Here is a 19,561-nt window from a genome sequence, read left to right as displayed (position 1 = left end):
TTAACAGCCTTTAAGTCAATGAGATATTCTAATTCTTGCTGTAAAGCCTTTGTCAGAGGAGGAAGGAAATTTTATTCCTGGCCTCACAGGTTGGGTTTTTAAAATCTGACTTACGCTTAATCATTTAAAATGGAAAGAACAAAGCAATTGATATATGTGTGTTTACTTGTATTTCATGAAATAAAAAAATATGCTACCTCATTGGATAAACTAATGAAGCCACAAAACATATGAAAATGGGACAGAGTTCTAAGTTGTGGGATAAAAGTCATCCTATTTTATGGAGAGAAAATAAGCAGAAGTTCTTCTCTAAACATACAGTTCTTTTAGGCAAATTTATAAAAAATGAAACAAACAAACCAAAAGAAAATAGTGGGACTTTTTCAGACCCTCCCACAAAGCGGTGGGTCTATCCACGTCAAACTTCATTTGGTGTAAATGCAGCTCGAACCATCTAGCTTTCGTGGTCTACCGGAGTAGATGAAGGTTTTACATTTCCAGTTTCTCTTCTTCCGGGATCATCTCACCCAAAGAAATGGAAAGAGCTTTAAATTACTTTCTTGAAAGTATAATATAGTTTTTCACATAGTTTCATTATATTCTAATCAAATTTGGTTGCTAAAGGCACGAAAACACACATCTTGGAGAAGGTATTATATCACATTCACCAGGGAACCTCTGACGGGAGTTGAGTCGGGAGAGAATATTTTAAAAATCTTTATCCAAGAGATGAAATCCAGCCTTAATTAGAACCTTCTATATCTTAATTTAGATATTGACATGATTAATTTACATCAACTTCTAATCTTTGAAAGATCCTGTGAAGCAGGCATTATCATCCTCATTTTTGTTTGAGAAAACAAAGCTGATCTCATCCCATGGATGTTTGGTTTGTAAGTATTTTTAAAAAGGGTAAAAACCATATATGTATGACCATCATGGCACTCTGCTCCTCATCTATTTAAGTCAATCTTCTCTTAGTTCATCAATATTTCTGGTTGTCCTTTTCCAGGATCTCCTCACCAAGAGTGCCAACCTGCCAACCATGTGATAACCTTGTACTCAAAGAACTAATTGGGCCCCATTAGCAGGACTGTTCATCGTGAAATAACAGTGGGCAAGAGCAACAGTCATTAGAGCAGGCAGCAATCTGAAGCGCACAGGAGACAGTCGGAGAAGAGGATGTATTCATCAAAACAGAAGAAGTGTCCATTGAGTTTTCAGTCATCACAGCCAGGAGAGATTCATGGTAGCAGTTTCCGTGACAGCACCTTGGCTGTTACTCTGGTCACTGCTGACTTTAAATTCAGTCCCACCCTATCTCTCACTTCCTTTAGATTGAGTCTCTCCAGTCTCTGAGCATGTTAGCTATTATTCACACACATATCAGGGTGCCTCCTTGGGATTGATGGAAGGGCATGATGAGAAACCCTGGAACCCTGGTAGTTTAACACTTGGACCTCTGACCTCCTTGCCGCTATCATAGTTTACCAAGAATGCTTATTGATTCTGATGGCAGAGAGGCCCTGATTACAGGTGACTCAGGTTAAGAATGTGTGACAGAGACCGTGGAGGTTTAGAACCATGTGCAGCCTTTAAACTCCATGAAGCCCTGTATGTAAATGAGTGCTGAGAGGTTACAGGGCAAAGCTGCTGGGGAAAGCTTGAGTTCATCACAGACAGCTTCATTAAAGAGAAGCTCATACTCAGTTTGACAAGGGCGGGAGTACTTTGGAGAGCTGCTGTATCGTGTTTATCAGCTCTGGGCAGATCTGTTCTTCACACACAAGTTTAATCAGCCCTGCCCAGCTTGCCTGAGTCTCTTCTCAGTTATCAGATCTTCTCTTCCTGGACTCAGAAGCTCCAAGAGATGCTTTATATTCAAAAATTCTAAAGTCTTCCCAATTTGCAACATTCAAATTCATATTCTTACTGTGAATTTTTTTGGAGTTCAACTCTCTCAGCTCATTTACCAACAAGGAAAAATATGCTACCTTTAATGTAAAATTAATTTTACCCGTAGCATAGAGGTCAACATTATTTTATTATTTTTACATTTTTATTTTTGTTTCTCCAGAATTAGTTCGCATTTTAAAACATCCCCAATTTATTTCTCCTAAATGAGTTAAAATACTAAGTATTATCATTTAAAAAAAATAGAAAGACTTTTTGGCAGTGAACTGTATCCACTTTAACTCTTATCACTTCAGATCCTCTAAAGTTATTTGTCCCTTAACGCTATTAGGAAAATAATAAAAAATAAATTTTCTTCCCTTACCATTATGTTCTCTCACTCTCCCTTATTTATTTTACTATTTTTGTTTTATTTATTATAACTGCACTAAATAAAGAAAAGGCAAAACCCATGTGATTTTCTTTATACAGTTAACTATGTAATTAAAATTGGAAAAGAGCTTGGGATAATGGAAACTTTACTGGATTTGAAACTAAATCATCTAAACCGAAGGCTTGATGTTACTATTTAATAATCAGATGAGCACTGGAAATTTGCTTAAATTTTATTCAGTGTATAATGGGGATAATAATGACTAATCTACCTATTCCAGGGAATTGTTATATGACTTAACTTAGGCAATTGATTAAAAAGCAATTTGTATTTAAATACACACACAAAAGAATTGTTATCATTAACTTATGTGAATAATGCAACCACGTATATTTCAATCACTTCAAGTCATTTTTTTTACTTTTTTTAGAGTCAAGATCTTGTTTGTTCATTCATTGCATTCAGAATATTCTTCAATGACTTCCTTGACCTGAGATTCTTTGCCATGGTTTTTAACGACCATGCAACTGCAACCAACCCCTTTACGGGCTTTTCATCCCTGTCGATTTTAAACAGGCCTATCCATTCTCCTAGGTTCTAGTGATCACTGGTATTAATAAAGTTGATTTGGTGTTCAGCACAACAGCCTCCACTAACTTGACACGTACAGGCTCATTACAGCTGGATGCAGGCCTTAGCCCCTGTTATTGACCCATTCAAGAAATTAATATTCTGCAGTATTGCCAAGATATGAACTGTACAAGGGATTCATAATAGAACCTGCTGAATTATGACTAGATTTCTGTTTATCAACACATGAGTACTCAATTAGAAATCATAGTTAGTCCCCAGCCATATCCATGGGAAGTACCATGGAGAGAAGTCAATCTTACGAAGATGATTTTTCAATTACCGTATCTTACAAACAGATGTTTTGACTGTGTTCAAGTCAAAGTAAGTGTTTACCCAGATTATTTCCACAAATTAAGTTTATCTTGAATAAATTGGGTGGAAAACTTAACCAACAAAGTCAGATCCAAAAATATATCAAATTGGATAAAGACTGAAAGAAACTATTGAATTTGGTTATTGGTGTATTTTTTTTTTTATTGATGACCTTTAGCAGGCTAAAAGGTTGATGGGGAAAGACAGTTTGCATAGAGTAGAGTTGAGGATGAAAAGGCACCAACATCTATATAGACTTCCAATTATTAGACCTTACGTGAGGACCCTGGTCTTACCAAAAAAGACTTTAGCTTGACCCATGTGCTTTTTTATAGCTTCCTTTATCTCTTTATTCCTCAGACTATAGATAATGGGGTTGAAGAAGGGGGACAAAACTGCAAAGTCCAGAGCAATGGCTGTATCCCAGAATAAGGAGTAGGTGGCAGAGAAGCGTAGGTACATGAGAGCCACGCTGCCAAAGAAGAGCAGAAAGACTGTGAGGTGGGAGACACACGTGGAAAATGCCTTCCGACGGCCTTCAGCTGAACGAATGCGTAGAATCACAGCCACGATACCAACGTAAGATATGAAAATGAGCGTCACAGCTGTCATAATCTCCACTGCATGGACAACGTCCACCACCTGAATCATGACGATGGCGTGTGTGTCTGTGCAGGCCAGGCGGAGCACTGGGAGGAAGTCACAAAAGATGTGCTCAAGGTGATTAGAGCCGCAAAATGGCAGTGCGGAAATCCAGGCAATCTCAGGGAGGGGCGTGAAAAAGCCACAAACACAGCAACTTAAAGTCAGTTGGACACATAGCTTGGGGGTCATGATAGTGAGATAATGAAGAGGGCTGCAGATGGCCAGGTAGCGGTCAAAGGCCATAGCTGTCAAGAGACATACCTCACTGATGCCTGTGGAATGGAAGACATACATCTGCAGGAGACAACCATTTAAGGAAATACTCTTCTCACCAAGCAGGCAAGAGAGCATCTTTGGTATGGTAGCTGTGGTATACCAGATCTCCAGGAAAGAAAGGACACTGATGAAGAAGTACATGGGAGTGTGGAGGTGAATATTCAACTGGACCACTGTGATGATGACCAAGTTTCCAACAACAATGAAAATATAAATGAAGAGCAGTGGAACAAAACAGATAACAGAATATCCCCAGGAATAAGGAAAAGCAGAGAAGATAAACTCCTGAGCAGTGGTTTGATTGGGGCTTTCCATCTCCAGGTGAGTTTCCCCATCAAACACCCCTCTGCCTTTATTCAAAACTTAGTAACATTAAGTCTGGTACAAATGTCAATGGCACTAAAGCCAATGGGGACCTGGAAATCTCCCTTGATTCTTGAAACAGTGATTTCTGGAACATTTTAGAAGTCAATCACAATTCTCATTTGTTATTTTAAAGCAATCCCATGAGCTTTGGCCTCATTTGTATCTCACTCATTTCCTGGGAAATTTAATAACCGAAACCTTTATGCTTTGCACTAACTTGCCATATACCAATCTTTCCTAATTCCTCCTTGTCCAACCTCCCCAACAGTTACTCACAGTACACACATGCACACTGGGGCTATCTGTTGTTACACGAGTGTTTTTCTTTCTCTGGATATCTCCTATTCCCCCAAATTAGGTAATTCTCTGACCTTGCTGCTGTTGGGTTCCAAAGTTTGAATAAACATGGGTGAAGACTCTTTCTGTCCCTACCCTTGCGGGGGGCCACTCATGACCTGAGGACTGCCGAGCACAGAAGTTGGGCCTAAACTCCCACAGTGCAGGGCGTCAGGCTCTGAGGTTGATCTCTCAAGGACAATCTCTGTCCCGCCACCCCTTTGAGGAATGTGCCAGATGCATTAAGGCCTGAAGGAACATCCTGAGCTATCAAGTCACTAAGGACCTTTGGAAGGAGAGATGCAATCGGCATGCAAGTTAGTAATCTTAGCCTGAAGAACAATCACCTGAGATAATAGCACACGAGTCACGATGTTAGCTTAGAGGAACAATGCCTTAGTTTATCATCTTGGTTCCAGGAACTCTCAATCTTAGTTTTACGAGAACTGTAAACAATAATGATGTCTGTAACAATATACAAGTTAATGATTTTAGTACACGTTGTTAATGTGCCTTAAAACAATACCTTTGCCTACATGCAGGAATGTATGAGCTAATGGGTTAAAATCATATAAATTAACTGCTGGAAATAAACTCGGGGTCCACTCTTGACCTAGCGTCTTGCGGGCTAGAGTGAGGCCCTCTCAACCCCACCTTTTAGTCTTGTCTTTCTTTCTCAGTCCTGCAGCACAGGTTTTCTGCACCTGATCGATTGTCGGCTGGCTCCGACATACCCTGATGTGGACAACTTTACGGAGCTACTGAGACGAGCTTCCTTTGCTCTTCTGCTATGTTCCTACCCTGAGCTCTCCATGTAAAGTCTACTTCCTTCATCAGTCATTGATATGTAGATCTGCCTCCCTCTCCCCTACCACTTTGTACGTACATGTGTGTCTTTTCCTAAGCATGGCTAGAATGGGGAGACGTCTCTCTTGGGAATTCTACACAGGTGAATTGAGACAAGTAGGAAAAACTCATTCTTATAATGGTTCCAATTAGGCAAAAAGTTTAGGCTGGTAATTAGGAGAACTTCAATTCCAGGTAACTCTAACCCAGGACAGATGACATCATCCAGGAGCTGGAGGCATCGGAATAAATGTATTTTTTCACCTCCTTTGTTGTGGCGCTTCTGGTTGGATTAGCTTTTTGTTTTTTTAATTGAAGCATAGTCAGTTACAGTGTGTCAATTTCTGGTGTACAGCGTAGTGTTTCAGTCCTACATATGCACACACGTATTTGTTTTCATCGTCTTTTTCAGTACAGGTTGATTATCATTTAAATGAATCAAAAAGCTGAAATTCCAAGAGTCAGATTTGAAGAATGATAATGCAATAGAGGGACGATTAATGGAAAGATAAAAAGAGGGATCTGGGCTTACATCTTGCTTACTTATTTCTAGTCCATTCAGCCAAATTTAGGAAAAACAATTGACCTTCCATATGCTCCAACTACTAGTTCCACATTGAAATTTGGAGCCAGTGTTTTAGTTAATGATGTTGATTTCTCTCCCTGTTTTGCCTTTTTTTTTTTTTTTTGAGCATAGAGTTCAGGAAAGAGAAATGGCAGTCAGGACAGTGTCTCAAAGGTTAAAGCAAATTAATAGTTTTGTATGTTATTTTTATCAAGATTGTTCCCATTTTCTTTCATTTATACACTAAAATTTCTGAGAATAATAAAATGTAATTCATTTTCTTCATTCCATTTCTTTAAATATGATGACTTTTTTTTACTCAAAATAAGCTAAATAAATATAATAAGAAATGTTATAATAATTTTGGACAAAGATGTACTCACCGATTTTCCTAAAACAGCAGTTTCCAGTCAGACTATCACACAGAATCAGTATAAATTTTGTACCACATTTGGACTAATCTAAAACATTGTGCTTATGTTCATATGACAAGCAAACAAGAATAAAAAAGTAGAGTTGTCTCCAATTCTTTAATTTGTCATGCATATTTCTTACTTCCACCTGGTTTGAAGAGATTTTGTATTTAGCTTTTATTTTACTTTGAAATATTTTTAATTCCATAGCTTTATTTTCAAGCACAGATTAAGTGCAAGATGACTCTAAGCCACAAACACAATGAAGAAAAAGAGCAGGAAGGAGAATGTAACTTCCAAAGAATGACTCCCTTGCATCTCTTTACTTTCCACTACTCAGCCCCTGCCCTATTTCTAAATGATCTCAAATCCCTTTAATGTGTAAAAGTTCTTTAACGTGCAAAAGAACAGGCAGCATGGTTAAATAACTATACGTTTGATGTAAGTAATCTTCCTGGAAATGACAGAATTATTTAGAAACATAGTTAATAATACAATTCTAAAATATTTATAACCCAAAAGAATACCTTGAGATTCAGATAATTAGCACTAGTTATTAAATTCCTGCAATCTCAGGATGGTACAATGTCAGACAAAGCCCCCACACAGCAGAGCATAGTGACTTATTAAGTGCTTCACACATGGGTATTAAAACAGTAATCATTTATCCTCAGACTCATGAGTCTGTTAGTAAGCTACACAGGATGAGCTAGGCTTGACTTCAGGCTCTGGACTCAACTCTGGGTTCCAATCTCCAGGCACCAGGCTTCAGGCAGGTTGGGTTCAAGTCAGCTCCACATGTCTCTCATTCTCTGAACCAGTGACTCCCAGGGCCATGGCCTCTAATGGGTCCAATGCTGAAAAGGAAGCAGCTACCTGGAGCAAACCCAGCTACAAAGGCGCATATTCCATATCTACAATATCTACTGATATCCCAATAGTGAATTAAAGGAAAGGCCAATCCAAATTTGTGGGGCAGGAAAGCATATACTACTCACCATGAATCCACTCATTGCAAAGTTATAGATTTATTAATATGTTACAGAGATGTGAACTGGGACCAACACCTCAATTTATCACAGTCCCTTATTATAGACAGTTGTCATAATTTCAACTTGCCAGTGATAGATTTGATATGCTACACAGAATAACTAGACTTTTAATTTAATCTATACATCAGTTGCCATGCTATTGAAGTTGTACTGAAAGTGTTACATTAATTCATTTTTTGTGCAACCACTTAAAAAGAAATATTTTTACAAACAGCTATAAACATATTTGCACATTTGCTTTTAATAAGTCAACTTCCTGAAATTTATCTTGAAACAGAAGTTTTTGAAAATGGAAAAGATTTTATGCAAGAATATGGTAACTGCCATAATTATGAGAATGGTGATAGTCAAAAAACAACCTAAATGTCCATTGGAAGATGACTGGATAAAGACATTGTGGTATGTATGTGTGTGTATATATATATATATAATGAAATAATATGCAGCCATAAAAAAGAATAAAATAATGCCATTTGTAGCAACGTCATGAACTGCAGATTGTCATTCTAAGTGAAGTAAACCAGAAGGAGAAAGAAAAATACTATATGATATCAATAATATGTGGAACTAAAAAAAACACACAAATGAACTTACAAAACAGAGACAAACTCACAGACATAGGAAACAAACAGATTCAAAGACATAGAAAACAAACTTAGGTTATCAGGGGAGGAAGGGAGTGAGAAGGGAGTCCGAGATTTGCAGATACTAACTACTATATATAAAATAGATAAACAACAAGTTCATACTGTATAGCACAGGGAACTATGTTCGATATCTTACAGTAACCTATAATAAAAATGGAAAAGAATATGAAAAGGAATATATGTATGAATATGTATGACTGAAACATTACACCAATATACCAGAAATTGGCATAACATTGTAAACTGACTATACTTCAATTAAAAAAAAACCTCTGAAATTAAAAAAACAAATATAAATAAAATAAAATAAAAATTTAAAGAACAATATACAGAAATAAAATGGAGAAATAATTTTGTACATCCAACCAGTGAAATACTTTACCATAATTAAACTGATGATTATAAATTCATTGCAGAAACATAAAGTTTAGTACACAATTTTGAGTTTTAACGTATTTATCAAATTACACATGTATCATATTAAAACTATTATACAAATTCTATATATTTTTAGCAGTAATATGGAAGGGAAAAATAGACAATTTTTTAAAGAGGTGGGTTAAATTGTTACTAAGTCTGATTGGCTATAGACGTACATATATGCATTTATTGCATCTTAACACTCTTTTACGTTGATTCTATGTATGATAGCAAGCTTCCATGGGTAGGAATCAGGTCTTCTCAACTGCTCTTTATAGAAGTTGACACAATAGCAAATACAGTCCATGATGTCCCTGTTCATAACAGCAGTACTTGCCGACCACGCCAGTACGTGTGTCTTAAAATGTCAGCAAGGCTGCCTGGAAAAGAAACAAAAATAGGGAGGTAAAGCCTATGGCCTGGGTGCCAGGAATTCTTGCTTCTTCTTTTTGTGCAGTTAGCTTACTGAAAGGGCTTGGAGAATCCACCTTAGTTTCTTGGAGAGTTAGCATGTCCTCTCACTGGACTGCATGGGCTTTGTAAGGACACTAAGAGTACTGTAAAGACAGATTAGATAGCAAAGAAAAACATTGAGTAGTAAAGGTGATAGCTATTAGCATAATTAATGTTTGTACAATTAACCATTTTGGAGTGAAAGAGTAAATTAAAATCAAATAAGCAAAACTATTGATACAGGGAAAAAATAAAAACCATTCTGCCGATCCTTGAAAGGAAGTAGCAGCATTGTTATTTTTGTCATCTGTGTGAAACCTCAGAAGACTCTCCTTACCAGTCTGTTCACCAGCTCATGAGGAAGCAAGTTGGTCTAACTGTATAGTTTTTTGAAATTCTAGTCTCTTTGGGGTCAATATTTTATGAAGAAGTTCCATTTGTACAGAAGACTGCAGCCTAAATTATATGCTAAATATATTAAATACCTTTGGGGAGCAAAGGAGCTTCTTAATAGCATCTTTCATATCCTTATTTCTCAGGCTATATATAATGGGATTGAAAAAGGGAGCGAGTACAGAGAATGTTAGGGCAATGGTGGTGTCCCAGAATGTTGTATAAGTAGCAGAGAATCTAAGATACATGAGGGCCACGCTGCCAAAAAACAGCAGGAAGACAGCAATGTGGGCAGCACAGGTGGAAAAGGCCTTTTTACGACCCTCAGTTGAAGGGATGCCCAGGATAACGACAATGACTCTGATGTAAGAAAGAGGAATAATCAGACCTGTTATTAGAATACCGAGAGCATGAATCACATCTTGCACCAAGATCACAGAGGCATCCGTACAAGCTAAATTTAGTAAGGGAGTGAAATCGCAGAAGATCTGATGGATTTGGTTGGGACCACAGAAAGGCAGAGTAGAAATCCACACAATCTCAGGTAAGAGGATTAGGAAACCATAGATACAAGAGCCTGCAGAGAGCTGAGCGCATAGTCGGGGGGTCATGATGGTCGGGTAGCGGAGGGGGTTGCAGATGGCAATATACCTGTCAAAGGCCATGACAGTCAGCATGGCTCCTTCAGTGTTTCCAAGTGAATGGAAGAAGTACATCTGCAGGAGGCAGCCAGTGAACGAGATGGTCTTTTGACTGCTGATCAGATTGGAGAGCATCTTAGGAATGGTGGCTGTGGTGTACCACATCTCAAGGAATGAGAAGATACTGATGAAATTGTACATGGGATTGTGAAGACGAGTGTCCAGCCTTACAGCAAAGAAGATCATCAGGTTCCCGATCACAATAAAGGTGTAGATGAAAAGTAAGGGGAAAAAGTACAGGAGGCCACCCTCCCGGGGTTGGGGGAAGCCAATGAAGATAAACTCAGTCACTGCAGACAGATTTCCACTCTCCATATCCCCAGAACAGCTACCTGTGAGTGAGGAAGGGGGCACGCTCAACCAACAGAGAAAAAAATCAATGCACTATAAATGCAAATGGTACTTTGGTTACCGGTGTTTTTGTGTTTTGACAATTCCCAGATCCAAAATAACCAACAATTTGCCTATATCTCTACTCTTCTTTTTATTTGGGAGACAAGATAGCATGATGATTAGCAGTGTGGGTTCAAATCAAACATTCTGAGCCTGAATTCTCATTCTGCCACTTACTAGTTGAGTAAATAGGCAAGTTACATAATGTCTCTGAGTCTCAGAATCTCCTTCTGTAATTGAAAAATATTAGTGCAGAGTTATGAGTATTAAAGGAATTAATGTATCAAAGTCCCTAGTATTAACAATAATGCTCAATATGTTAGTTATTTCCTACCTTGAACAGCTTCCTGAAAGAATAATACTAACATCTCATTTATATCTTATTTGCTCTTCAGTAACTTGCTGTGTGACTTCTGTCTCTACTACCGTACAGAAGCCATCTGTCCTACGTGTCAGTGGCATGAAAACTGGGAAACAACGGGAAAGCTTGGTGTTATGTTATGACTACACTTTTGCATCAGAAACTACTGAGTACTACGACTTGAAGATTTTCAACCGCCCTCTCCAGGTTGGCTTCCTTCCTGAACGGAAGGTGCTTTGTTATAACACTCTTTTCTTATTTTATGAGCTCTAACCTCATCCTCTTCACCCGTTCTTCAGATGGCTGTGTACTCCCAGTTCCTGCTGTGGCCCCTAAGATCACGCCTTTCCTTATTGCGGATGAACGCACGGTCTCCATAGTTTTAAGGTCTTCCAAATATCGATCTCCAGAACACGTTATGTTTCCTGAACTTTAGATGCACATAGCCAACAGTCCCCATCTGCCACACTGTCAGGCTGCGTGGTGGCCGTTGTCAGAGTTCACTGTGACTTCTCCTGGATCATTGCTTTTTGAATGTTAACCTGCTTCTTAGAGGGCCTTCTTGCTCTTCCTCACTTAAGTGACTCCTAGGCTTTCTTTAAGCTTCAGCTCAGCCATTGCCTCTTACCCCCATCCCTACAATTGTTGCTGTGGTCTTCTCTCCTCTCCTGCATTCACACACACACACACACACACATATCTGGGTTTATGCCCCCCTAGTGTCCCACAGAGGGCTTCTACTCTAACCCTGACTATATCTTACTGTGACTTGTTTAACTTCTCTAGATAATGAGCTTCTATTAGAACAAGATCAACCGTTAGTCTTTCACAACCCCTGGCATGTATTAAGCACCTGAAAGTAGCTTATTTTTTAACAAATAGATTTGGATCAGACTTACAAATATAATTAAAGCCAGAAAAATCCGGAAGTAACACTGGCAGGAAGGAAATGTGTAAATAAATATTTATATCTTAGACAGTTGTAAAGTCTGAATAACTGGCTATTTTCTATTGTACATATGCAGAGCCCAGAGCTCCAAAGATGGAGCTTTCTCATGCACTCTAGTCCAATGTCAAAATTCAAGCCTCCCTAAATCTTCATGAATTGAATCTTTAGAGTGCGTCTCATCCCAAACATAGGAAATGAATACTTTCTCCCCAGACCTCAGTGACCCTCAGCTCACCTCTGCCAGATGCAGAAGAGCTCTTCCTTTTCCCTGGGTCTCTGCATTCTGAAATGTTCTGTCAACTTCTCTGGAAGGGTTGTCATCGCCATCTTAAGAAAAATGCTAAAGGGGAAATGAGTGCCGCTGAGGCTTCATCCCTTGGTAATAAAAAGAAAGCAATCTTTTCCCCCATGAGGTCAATTAGCAGAGCAGCTCTGCATTTTTTTTTTTTTCTCATTAGATCTCCAGAGCAAAGAGGAGTCAGTGCTCCACGGAAGACTTACAGATTCTGGTGGCCCTTTTCTTGTCACCATTATGATTTAATCAGACTGTCTCCATTTAGCTATGGAACTAGAAGTATACCATATAAAAAAGAACCTTAATAGGACCTCATCCTTACAAAAACACAAGAAATTGGACAATACTGAAGGCAATTTACTGGCATGTTAAATACTGTGAATAAATTAATGAATAGAAAATAGAACAATTTGTACGAAAACATGTAATTTAGAAGTGTGTCATACTAAAGAAGGCGGAAGAATGCCAAGCCTTTTTCTCCAACAACATACACAGGGTTTTCCTTCAAATTGTTTCTGTTGATTCTGCTGAACTCTTTAAATTTCCCGTTTTACTGCAAAATGTGTCAAAGATTTGTTATCAGCTCTGGCAGTTTTTGCGTGGAGTCTTTAGGGTTTTCTACAGCTGGTATCATGTCATCTACATATAGTAAGTGTTTTACCCCTCTTCTTCCAATTTGAATCCCTTTCTTTCTTTTTCTAGCCTGATTGCAATGACTAGGACTTCCAAAACTATTTTGAATAAAGGTGGTGAGAGTGGGCATTCTTGTCTTGTTCCAGATTTTAGCAGGAAGGCTTTCAATTTTTCACCATTGCATGTTATGTTGGCTGTGAGTTTGTCATAAATAACTTATTATGTTGAGATATATTCCCTCTATACCCATTTTGGTAAGAGTTTTTGTTTTTAATCACGAACGGATGTTAAATTTTATCAAATACTTTTTCTTCATCTATTGAGATCATTATGTGATTTTTGTCCTTTCTTTTGTTGTGTGGTGTATCACCTTCATTGATTTGTGTATGTTGAACCATCCTTGTGTCCCTAGAATGAACCCTCCTAGAAGAAAACATAGGCAAAACATTCTCTGACATAAATCTTAGCAATGTTCTCCGAGGGTAATCTGCCAAGGCACTATAAATAAAAGCAAAAATAAGCAAATGGAACCTAATTAAATTTATAAGGTTTTGCACAGCAAAAGAAACCATAAATGAAATGAAGAGAAAACCTAAAGAGTGGGAGAAAATATTTGCAAGTAATGCAACTGACAAGGGATTAATTTCCAGAATATACTAACAGCTCAGACAACTCAATTATAAAAAAAAAAAAAAAAAAATCCAAAAATGGGTGGAAAACCTAAACAAATATGTCTCCAATGAAGAGACACAAATGGCCAATAGGCACATGAAAAAATGTCCAGTATTGCTAATTATCAGAGAAATGCAAATCAAAACTACAATGAGGTATCACCTCACACCAGTCAGAATGGCCATCATTCAAAAGTTCACAAATGATAAATGCTGGAGAAGGTGTGGAGAAAAGGGAACCCCCCTACACTGTTGGTGGGAATGTAGTTTGATGCAGCCAGTATGGAAAACAGTATGGAGATTCCTTAAAAAACTAAAAATGGACTTACCATATGATCCAGCAATCCCACTCCTGGACATATATCCTAAGGAAACTCTAATGTGAAAAGATACATGCACCTCAGTGTTCATAGCAGCACTTTTTACAATAGCCAAGACATGGAAGCAACCTAAATGTCCATCAACAGAATATTAGATGAAAAGTTGTGGTACACACACACACATATACACACAATGGAAGACTACTCAGCCACAAAAAAGAATAAAATAATGCCATTTGCAGCAACACAGATGGACCTAGAACTTATCATACTATATGAAGTAAGCCAGGAAGAAATACAGATACCATATGATATCTCTTATACATGGAATCTAAACAGATGACACAAATGAACTTCTTTACAAAACAGAAACAGACTCACAGACATAGAAAACAAACTCACGATTACCAGGAGGGAAAGGGTAGGGGGTGGTGGGATAAATTGGGAGCTCAATATGTGTAGATACTATTAAATATACAATAGATAAACAACAGGTTCACAGTCTAGCACAGGGAACTATATTTAATAACTTGTAATAGCCTATAATGAAAAAGAATATGAAAAGGAATATATATACCTGAAACATCATGCTGTACACCATAAATTAATATATTGTAAACCAACTAACTCTATTTCTTTTTTTATGTAAACAATTTTTATTGAATACTTATGGGGGTTTTTTGGCAATGAATTAGAAATGCCCTCCTTATTAAATTCTACATTCCCCTCTTATTTTGGTCTATTTCTGTCCTGTGCAGTCTCATTCCTATGCCACCACCACTCTTTTTAAATTATTGTAGCTTTATCATTCCTTTTTGTATGTAGTAAGGCAAGTCCTCCTTTATTATTCTTCTTTTAAGGAATTTACCTGGATGTTCTCCCATGTTCATTCTAACTGAACAATCTTTGTCTCGAGGTATTTTCTGATTTTGTCTTTGATTTCATTGTTGGCCCATTGGTTTTTTTGTGGCATTTTTTTTTTAATTGAAGTATAGTCAGTTACAATGTGTCAATTTCTGGTGTACAGCATAATGTCCTGGTCATGCATATATATACATATATTCATTTTAATATTCTTTTTCATGGAAGATTATTAAAATATATTGAATATAGTTCCCTATGCTATACAATAGAAATCCGCTTTTTATCTATTTTTTATATAGTGGTTGATATTTGCAAATCTCGAACTCCCAAATTTATCCCTTCCCACCCCTTTTCTCCCGGTAACCATAAGATTGTTTACATCTGTGAGTCTGTTTCTGTTTTGTAGATGAGTTCATACTGTCCTTTTTCTTTAGACTCCACATATGAGTGATGTTATATGGCATTATTCTTTCTCTTTCTGGCTTACTTCACTTAGGATGACAATCTCCAGCTGACTCAAAGACCCATTATTTTGTAATAACTGATGTAGTTCCTGGAAGTCAAAGTAATTGTGACACATAGTGCAAAGCACTATGTCAAGATATGCCTATATAATCACATGTGAATGGAATTTCTCCTTTACCACACAGATTTATGCTGCAGAATTTGACTCATCAAAAAACATCTTCCTGGGGGAGAGGCCTGCCAAATAGAAGATATCAGATGGGCAGATGAATGGCTTGACCATTAATGGCTTTCTTGTCATGTGTCCACACAGTAGGTTCACATAAAACTCCAAGACCAGACTATGGAGAGACCTGTCAGTGTGTGGAAATGTATCTGGCTTGTATAAAACCAAATTAGCTCAGCAGAGAGGAAAACCATTGAAAATAATAAAGATTTTTTTTCCTTAATGTTTCTCTTGAATGTACTACTATAACAGGAATTCAATACTAAAAAACATTTTATATACTCCTTTGAGTATGCAATTTAATCTAGATTACCTGTTTTTATTCTATGATAACTAATCTCTTTTTCGGATCAGCAACATTTGGTAAGTTTATTTTTCAGACAATCTTGTTCATCTGTTCACTATTTCTAGAAATAAAATTATTTCTATAAGAAAAGCATAAATTAAAAGGAGGGAGAGTGATAATTTGCTGTTAGAAAAAGAAATACTTAATTAATTAACCTGTATTTGTCCTTATCCAGGTGTTAGGAAATCTAGAGATATGAAGGTTTGAATGATGACAGTGCCCCCTTTTGTTAACCTTGCAGACTAGTTTTAACTGCGGACTTGAATCCTGAAGAGAATTGCCACAGTGAAACTCAAGTAAATGGTTGGCAGGTGGGCATCAGTGACAGTGGCATGAAAGGATATACTTGCACAATCTGTTTATTCTCTAAATCCAGTAAATTCATTGCTTTCGGAAGCAAGAAAAAGTTTCTTCCGCCTGTTTCTGTTTTTAAAGATGCACAATAAAAGTAGAAACAGTTGCACTATATCAAATCCATTGCGACACTTGTAGAAATCAATACACTTGTAGATAAGATAGAATCATATTTAACTCTTTTTGTTTTCCTTTAGTTTGAAAAGTTGTATAATACCTAACTGATAATAGAAAATTCTGGGGGGCTGGGGTAGCATAACTTTATGTATTACGCGTACTCCGTGAACTTTTGGTGGATTCTTCTGCTCCTGTGGTCCATTTTCTTTTCCAACACGTGCTGCTGGAAACAGGAATGCTAACATATCAGTTTGGAATTCTGGTTGCCAGGGGGACAAGAATACAGATTTCCTGGGGAGGCTACCATACACCTGTGCTTTGAGTGTTACATGCAAGAAGTCATTGCCAAAACCAATGTCAAGAAGATTTCCCTCTGTTTTCTTCTAGGAGTTTTAGTTACAGGTCTTATGTGAAACAGTTTCTTTTGATCTGATGATTCAAGTATCCCTTATCACAGGAATAATTTTCCTTTAATTATGGTTTTCCTCTGCTTTGCTTCTTTCTGGGATTTCTGTAATCACATATATGGTTTGTAGAATAAGTGAATATATTCCCTATATTTTTCTTTCTTTTCATTTAATCTTTGTTTTTTCATGTGACTCCTTTTTTTCTGGGATATTTCCTCCAGGCTTTCTTCTAAGTCATTATTTTCATTTTCTGCAGTATTCAATCTAGCTTCAATATTTCCATTTATTTTATTTTTGTATTTCTTATTTGCCAGTATTTTTACTAAGAGACACTTTCTTCACAAATCTCATTGAACATTTAAATAAGAAATATTTTAATTATTTTTTTTAATTAGAGTTAGTCTGTTTCATGAAAGAGCATTTGCTTCCAATCCCCAAATCTTTCTAACTCTGTCTCTCTTTAATTATAGTAACTCTTCAAGTAATTTGGGGGACATGAATTAAGCACAGTTAATGGTCTTAAAGCACACATTGTAGGGGAAGACTAAAGTGTATTTAAAAAAAAAAGACAATGTGTGTGTGAGAGAAAGAGGCTACATTTATGGATACAAAAACTAACTGCAGAGGAATGTGTCAGTGATCTAATTGCTCATAGGGAATATGGACACATCTTCCGTGAGTCTAATATCAGCTATAGGTGATCGCTGTTTTGCCAAGAAGTGGTACTTCAGCAGCCTGGCGTTACTTGGGTATTTCGTCACTTCTCTAGCTTGTGTATTTCAGATCTGCTTTTCATGCACTTCCCTGAACACAGCTCAAGGGACAGCTCCACTGTGTTTCCGTTACGGAAATGACAGGCCAGAACAGGACAAGAAACAAGCACCACTCGGAGGGTTGGAGTACTGAGATGTATTACGCCGGCGGGCTCAGAGGGGCTCCTGCTCCGAAGCTCTGAGCACCTGCAAGACGTGTGCATGAGGTTTTATAACGTTAATTACAAGCTTGGGGTATTCGGCCAATAGGCATGGAACAGCTTTAGCAGCATCATTATCACAAAAGTAGAGGCAGGGAGGCAGCAAACCAACATTTCAAGGCCAGATATGTCTCTTTGAAAATCCAGCTGGTTAGCAAAAAAACATGAACAGGGAATCAGCAAACCAACACTAATTAACTTAGATTTACGAGTTAGCCCAGCAGAACTCAGATCAGTAATCCGACACTTGTTACACTTAGATTTGTGAGTTAGCTTGTTAGCCCAGCCCGGCTTTTCCTTCACAATTCCACTGATTTATTTCCTCCATCCAGAGTTCCCAGGTGGATCGCGGTTTCTCAGCATCTGCTTTTCTAAACTATGACTATTTTTCCAAAGCTTATATGTAGCATTACATCCATTTAATCCTTAGGTTATTTTATTCTGTTTCCTTGTCCAGTGTCTGGCAGATATGTATTGTCTTCAGTCGGATTTCATATGCACGGATATGAGGAAATAGTCAAGTCTGGGGATCAATTGAGAGCACTCTTATTTCCAGTACTTATAATATTTTGGTTTTATTTTATTTTGTCTTTCGTATGTTCTGATATTGCTGCTAGTTTTTGAATGTACATCTTTGATTATTTCTGGGCTGCCCAACAGACTCAGCCAGTGCTTTAGATACTTTAGCCAATAAAATGCATTATTCCTTATTTTTTGAAAGGAATGTGATATACGGTATTTCAAGGTAGTAAAATAACCATCATGAATGTCTTGGCAACTGTATACATGTAATCTTTATTATTATATTCTTCATATTTTTCAGTGCTTAGGACATCTAACAATTTACCTAGTCTCGACTTTGTTTAGTTCTATAGAATTTTTGGTGAAAGAAAATTTAAACATGAAAATAAGGAAAATTTAAAACTGCCATATTAAGACAGAAATAAGCTTTCATTTTACAAAAGTAATTTCTGGTGGGAATAATGCACAGAACACATTTCAAAAGAAATAAAAATGAAAGCAAGAGAAATAGCTCAAAAAGGTCTACATCTTTATCTATGGCCATCTGTCATATCTCTGTCGTCTATTTACCCATCACTGCAGAGTACGTTTCAAATCACTTCAACCAAATAGTCTAGATCAGTCAAATGGAAGTTTTTTAATAGATCACTCTTGACTATAGCATTCTTTAAAGCACCCATAACAAATGCTAGTAATTATTTGCGAATAATAATATCTGACACTTATGTTTGCACTTGCTAATGTTATGCAATATTCTAAACACTTGTGTGGAGTAACTCAATTTTTATAATAACTATATGAAGTTCTGCTTTTAATATCTATTACTTTTACATCCATTTCACAGATGATGAAACTAAGATGCAGAGCGATTACTTCATGACTTGTTCAAGGTCACAAAGCTAATATGTGGAACCAGTGAAATGTGAACCTCAGCCTCTTCTATAGATCTTACACTTTTAACCACTATATTTTGCAATCTTCGGTTGTTACTAATGCTTATACAATGATAATTTTAAAGCTTATAGTTAACAATAAGATGAATGTTCAATAAATCAAAAACAATAAAAATTAATGCTCTAATATATTTTGATGGCTTAAACATCCTATTTCCTTTCTATTATTTATCCATCTTACAAGTCTAATCAGGTAGCTATTGGTATCTTAACTGAATATGAAAAAAGGAATAAACATGTACATGGTGAGAAGAACAGGAATAAGTAAACAGAAAACATCAGTGTGATAATAAATGAGCTGTAAGTTAATTTTATGGTCTAGTATGTTAGAGTAACATCCAGAGTGAGAGGTGCCTATGAGCTAGCA

The 19,561-nt window shown here is 37.1% G+C and overlaps 2 protein-coding genes and 1 long non-coding RNA gene across 3 annotated transcripts; all 3 read right to left on the bottom strand.

Moving 5' to 3' along the window:
* Positions 1-3,504: 3,504 nt before the first annotated feature.
* On the bottom strand, positions 3,505-4,468 carry OR6K2 (olfactory receptor family 6 subfamily K member 2). Its single transcript, XM_006215716.2, has one exon. It carries the CDS (start codon positions 4,466-4,468, stop codon positions 3,506-3,508), a length of 963 nt encoding a protein of 320 aa, XP_006215778.1. The 3' UTR covers position 3,505.
* A 4,490-nt stretch (positions 4,469-8,958) lies between these two features.
* On the bottom strand, positions 8,959-16,582 carry LOC140687963 (uncharacterized). Its single transcript, XR_012062597.1, has 2 exons — positions 16,501-16,582; positions 8,959-9,178 (listed from the first exon to the last, which is right to left on the bottom strand). It is a non-coding gene; the product is annotated as an uncharacterized lncRNA (long non-coding RNA).
* LOC102537771 (olfactory receptor 6K3-like) lies at positions 9,713-12,310 on the bottom strand. Its single transcript, XM_006215717.3, has 2 exons — positions 12,284-12,310; positions 9,713-10,677 (listed from the first exon to the last, which is right to left on the bottom strand). The coding sequence occupies exon 2, from the start codon at positions 10,658-10,660 to the stop codon at positions 9,713-9,715; it is 948 nt and encodes a 315-aa protein (XP_006215779.2). The 5' UTR covers positions 10,661-10,677; positions 12,284-12,310.
* Positions 16,583-19,561: the final 2,979 nt, after the last annotated feature.

This window comes from Vicugna pacos, chromosome 21 (assembly GCF_048564905.1).
Source record: "Vicugna pacos chromosome 21, VicPac4, whole genome shotgun sequence".
Taxonomy (NCBI): domain Eukaryota; kingdom Metazoa; phylum Chordata; class Mammalia; order Artiodactyla; family Camelidae; genus Vicugna; species Vicugna pacos.
This window is presented reverse-complemented; position numbering and strand designations above follow the sequence as displayed.

What these genes read in the sequence shown, in the direction of transcription:
- OR6K2 (XM_006215716.2), bottom strand. Translation starts at nt 4,468, where the DNA reads ATGGAAAGCCCCAATCAAACCACTGCTCAGGAGTTTATCTTCTCTGCT.
- LOC102537771 (XM_006215717.3), bottom strand. Translation starts at nt 10,660, where the DNA reads ATGGAGAGTGGAAATCTGTCTGCAGTGACTGAGTTTATCTTCATTGGC.